The sequence below is a fragment of the Lathyrus oleraceus genome, chromosome 1 (assembly GCF_024323335.1).
Source record: "Lathyrus oleraceus cultivar Zhongwan6 chromosome 1, CAAS_Psat_ZW6_1.0, whole genome shotgun sequence".
Classification (NCBI taxonomy): domain Eukaryota; kingdom Viridiplantae; phylum Streptophyta; class Magnoliopsida; order Fabales; family Fabaceae; genus Lathyrus; species Lathyrus oleraceus.
In genome coordinates, this window is record NC_066579.1 from 430,328,440 (window position 1) to 430,333,857 (window position 5,418).

Here is a 5,418-nt window from a genome sequence, read left to right on the forward strand (position 1 = left end):
TTTTGGTTCGGATGCTGATGTAAGCCCAGTGATTGGCATTCAGGCTACATGTTTGCCTGTGTCTATGGGTGTGTTGTTTGGCGTGCGTGAGCCGAACTACAGTAGCTCTGATTCTCGTTCCAGACGAGATATGTAGGCATAGGATGCGATGTCCTAGCGAGCCCTCTTCCTCTTAACCCCACCTGCGTTCCTTGTGTGTGTGTGTGATGTTTTAGCAACCTTTTCTTTCTTTTAGAACGTGGATCCCGTCGAGTACGACGGGCGTGAGGGGTGCTAATACCTTCCCCTTGCGTAACCGACTCCCTTACCCTTTCTCTTTGGTCGCGAGACCATGCTTTTTTCCAGGTTTCTCTGAGCGTTTCCTTTCCCTATTTTGGGATAAATAACGCGCAGTGGCGGCTCTGTTTGTGTTTTTGTTTTAGCCCGCCGGTTGTTTTTTCGCGGATGCGACAGGTAGGATCTTAAGGAGTCAATGACCGTCAGGTTTCTTAGAGACTAGTTGGGCCAGAATTCTTAAGAAATTAGACAAACTGTCATTACTTTTGTAATCAGTTTGATTATTGGATTGAGTTCTTTTTAAGGAGAAATCAGTTTAACGAGTGGACTGGAGGTAGCCTAGTTAACAGTGAACCCAGATAAAAATCCTCGATCATTATGTTCATTGTTTTAAGTTTTTGTTTGGGGTCACGAAAATCTATCATAATTGAAACCCAAACCAAACCCCACATTTCTTGTGTTTCTTGAACCTTCAAAAGGGACCCTTGAACCATGAAGCTAAAAAACGTGAAAGAAACCTCAAATTGCATAAAGACCGAGACTAATACCCAACGACCACGTGGATACTCCATGGAGATGTTCCCCATACTTTAAATTGTTATGTAGGTTTTCTCTATGTTACCATGATTACATTTAGGTTTAAGGGGAAAACATCAAATGCTTCCATGTCTATAATTCCTAAAGACATTCATGTTAGTCATGTGGCAACGCTAAGAGATACCAAGAGTCAAGGACAAATTAGCCAGGATATCCTTCATCAAAGTAAAGGGTATGAAATCAAGAAAAAGCGGTATAACCATTGTAAGAATGCATATCACTTAAACGTGCGACGCTCTAAAAGGATTGATAAAATCAACCTGACAATGTTTGTCGAAACTCGAACGAAAACATATACGAAGATTACAACCCCTTAGAGGTCCAACTCTCAAGAGATCAAAAACAAACCGCGATCTAGCTTCGTCGACCCTAACTCAAGGGACTAGAATTTCAGCTTGGAGTCAAGGCCCAATTGGTCGCAACTCAGCCCAGTACAGAACCTCCTGGAGAGGTATCAATGAAGGGTATATAAATTGTCGAATCCAAGAATTGGAGAATACTGACGTCATCACGCTTGCGTCATACAAATGATGTAACTCATTTAGAACATTTATCCACAAGAAGGTTTTAGCATAGACGTCAAATTATATAAAAAAAATGATTTGCTGACATTAGTAATTTCTTACAAATTTGCTGACATTAGTAATTTCTTACAAATGTCCTCAACAAAATATTTTAGGTCCTTGAAATCCTGTAACCTTACTATAAAAATATAAAAATCTAACGAAAACATCATATTAAGGTACATATTATTCTAACCTAAAGACCTCTCACTTTCGACCATTCTTAATTTGACCAAGTATTTGTATGTACCCCACTGTTTCATTTAATTCATATTCACCAGCTGATTTGTGAACCTAAGCGATCTTCTCAATATGGTATTTGTTTTCTATTAAAAAACACATATCATAATTGCTTTTCACATAACAAAATTTAAATTGGAGAAAGAATGCATAATACAGACACAAATGTAGTTAACATCCCTTGAATTAAATTTGTATACATCACAATAAGATATTTTTTGTCAATTGTATTATTGTCCACTTGAAAGCTTAGTGATAACTTGTGAATTTTATTTTTTTATGGATTACCCCTAATACAACTTTAGCAATATTGATAACTTTTGGACTCTAAAGGCTAAGTCCAAAAATGGCAACCACTTCTATATTCCATAATTAAGTTGAAGTGAATGAGTTATGAAACCAATTGGAAACATATACATACCCTTTGTTGAGAAATTTTGTAATGAGACGTTTTGTGGATTAGAAGTAACATAGAGAGTACCCTCCAACAGTACAAGTATCATTAGTAATGTTTTGTAGATACTTGATAGATCAAACTCAACATCTCAATTACAATACAGGCAACATGAAGTTTAGGATGCTTACAGATCACAGTACAAGATTTGAGGGGAGAAGAAGGCATTGGCATGAACAAAGTAACAACAATATAGAGAACCTATGTAATATCGGAAACATGCTTTCATTTTTACCGCCGGACAAACGAACCAGAATGTCAGAAACACACTTTTATCTATAATGACTGAAAAACTAAGCAACTACCACAATCCTATATCGCAACACAGGCATACTAAAATCTCGAATTCCATCAACAATGAAACCCCTGAAGCACTCATTTTTCATTAAGTGATAGAAGTGACAATTGTTCATCTACGGAGAAATCCACATGACAGGACGTGCGACAAGAAGAAGGAATGAGAATAAGACCAATGCACCTCTGTTCCATAGGAGAAGGTGCCGAACGTCGAGTGCTACGATACTCCACGGTATCCTGAAGAATAATATTCCCTTGCTTGTCAATGCAATAGAAGTTACCCAAGAAGAATCTTCCATCCTTGATCCCAATCAACATCCGGCGAAACAGAAGCTTCCTTACCCGACTAACTAGATCTGATTCTGAACCGTCTGAGCTCCCTCCTTGAATTTGAACAGGTTGTTCTGCTTCTTGTTCCATCTCAGCACTTAAACACCAACTGCAACGGAACAACACATATCATTTAAACAAGAGGAAACCCACTTTTCACCAGGAAAAAACAACAGTTTTAAAGGAAAATTAAAACAAATGAACAATAATACAAGACAAAATCAAGCGAGAGCGATTAAAGCTTCTCTATGAGCATTCACATCTCTAATTATAAGTAATATATGTATTGAGATTAATCGAAGAAGAAATCCCGTTCAAAATCCAACACGATTGTCTGAATTATTTTCACACGGGACTAGGCACAAACACTTGGTGTGCATGATTCGTGGATTCTAATATGTAAATAAAAACACCTATTCATATATTGAATAAAATCCATATACTCGGATCTAAGCAATATCGGTTAGTTAACAATGGAGGGAAGAAACTAAAGAACATACCTTTGAACCGCCGAGAAACGAAGGCGACGGGAAAGAAATACAGAGGCCGGCGCGAAGGGAGAAGGAATGGAGGTAATGGCGCTGGAAAGAAGGGCAAGAGAATGAGCCTGTTTGAGTTCTCTAACTTCGATCGGTTAATATTTTTATTTTTATTTTTCTATCACTATTAATTCATTTTATTTTTATTTTTTACCTACAACTTTTCCATCACTTATATTTTTCTATTAATTTATTTATTAACTAAAAAATCAAAAAACCCTATTAACATTACTCTTGGTGAGAAAACTTTTTTTAAAAATAATCCGTTTTTTCAAATAAAATCTCAAAATAATCAAAATTTCAAAAAATATAGCAAAATAATAACATTTTTCTACTGATGCGCCAGTTGAACTGACGCATTCAACTAACCTACATAGGAAACGCCAATGCTCTAGGTGCATGCATGCAAAGTCAATGTATGTAGGCGTCACATGCATTGACGTATGCATGCCTTGATGCCACATGCATTGACACATGCATACACTACATAGTGTATGCGCCAATGCATGTGGCGCATGCTCCTTTCATATTCTTTTTTATTTTATTTTAAATGTTATAATTATAATTAATTAAATGAAATACTGGAAATAAAAATTATATTATATTATAATGAAAAATTACATAGAATTGACATGAAATTCAGTGATCCGCCCGATTGAAACGTCTCCATGTTCCACATCCAGATGCATTAGCCTGTCTTCGAGGTCTCCCATAATTTTTCTGAGGTGTTTGGGGTCTTTGAGTGCTGACATGATCCAATGGTGGTTGGTGTGAAGGTTCGGTGGAAGGTCCAACGATATTTGATAGACGTGTCATCATTTGTCCCCAATAATTGAGGGGTTGTCGCCAACGGCGCTCCCGTAATTGAGTTTGGTGCTCATGTTGTCGTAGTTGGGTCGTTGTGGTTAGGTGAATTGTGGACGGTATGGTTGCCCGAATTGGGACATTAAATCGGTTTGGAAACGAAGTAATGATTCATAAAGTGTACTATAGCCAAACAATGATTGGGTGTTGTGGCAATGGGATGTTTGGGTGTTCATTGGTGGAGGGCTATGATGGCATGACGCTGAATCGTATGAATCATCTGGGCTATAGACTATTGTGGTGGCTGTGTATGATTGTTGGTAGTTAGGGTTTGATTATTGGTTTTGAGTTTGGGTGTGTGACATAAATATGTTGTGAGGTTGGGTGTTTGATTGTTAGGTGTGTATGGTAGGGTGATGGTGTAAGGTTGGTCGTTGGGTTTGGGTGGGTTGACATTGTTCTTGGACGAGGATTTGTTATTGGGCGTATGATGACGAAGCTCGTTGGCACGGATCAATCAAATACCTTGGCTTAGACACAAATTGTGGCGTTGTAACCGACCTAAACCATGCCATATAATGTTGAGTTGGTCTAGCACCTTGTATGGTTAGTTCATTTAAGATGTGTTGTTGTCGATTCCTCCAATGATGACACGTATCTTTTGCAAAGTCTCTCCAGTCGGAATAATCCCATTAGGCATCGACTCTTTGTCGATGACAATCTCCCAAACACGTCGGAGGTTCTGGAATTTGTTGCTGCATGCTGTCGCATCCGCGAAAAATCAACCGGCGAGACTCAAATAAAACACACACACAGAGCCGCCACTGCGCGTTATTTATCCCAAGATAGGGAAAGGAAACGCTCAGAGAAACCTGGAAAGGAAATGGTATTGCGACCAAAGAGAAAGGGTAAGGGAGTCGGTTACGCAAGGGGAAGGTATTAGCACCCCTCACGTCCGTCGTACTCGACGGGATCCACGTTCTAAGAAAAGAAAAGGTTACTAAACATCACACACACACATAGGGAACGCAGGTGGGGTTAAGAGGAACGAGCTCGATAAGGTATCGCACCTTATGCCTACATATCTTGTCTGGAACAAGAATCAGAGCCACTGTAGTTCGGCTTACGCACGCCAAACAACACAAAACATACAAACAAGCAAGGGTGGCAAACATGGAGCCCGACAACCACTGGATGGAATTACGTCGGCATCCGAACCAAAACGCATTCAAAAGGGCAAACGTGGAGCCCGACAGCCAATTACTGGACTTACGTCGGCATCCGAGCCAAACACACAGTCAGATAACAAGTAAACGCA

The 5,418-nt window shown here is 39.1% G+C and overlaps 1 protein-coding gene across 1 annotated transcript; it reads right to left on the reverse strand.

The window, feature by feature from the left end:
• Positions 1-2,175: 2,175 nt before the first annotated feature.
• LOC127079792 (uncharacterized) lies at positions 2,176-3,419 on the reverse strand. Its single transcript, XM_051020161.1, has 2 exons — positions 3,258-3,419; positions 2,176-2,866 (listed from the first exon to the last, which is right to left on the reverse strand). Exon 2 carries the CDS (start codon positions 2,845-2,847, stop codon positions 2,506-2,508), a length of 342 nt encoding a protein of 113 aa, XP_050876118.1. The 5' UTR covers positions 2,848-2,866; positions 3,258-3,419; the 3' UTR covers positions 2,176-2,505.
• Positions 3,420-5,418: the final 1,999 nt, after the last annotated feature.

Excerpts from the sequence above, each read along its gene's own strand:
- LOC127079792 (XM_051020161.1), bottom strand. The coding sequence starts at position 2,847 with ATGGAACAAGAAGCAGAACAACCTGTTCAAATTCAAGGAGGGAGCTCA.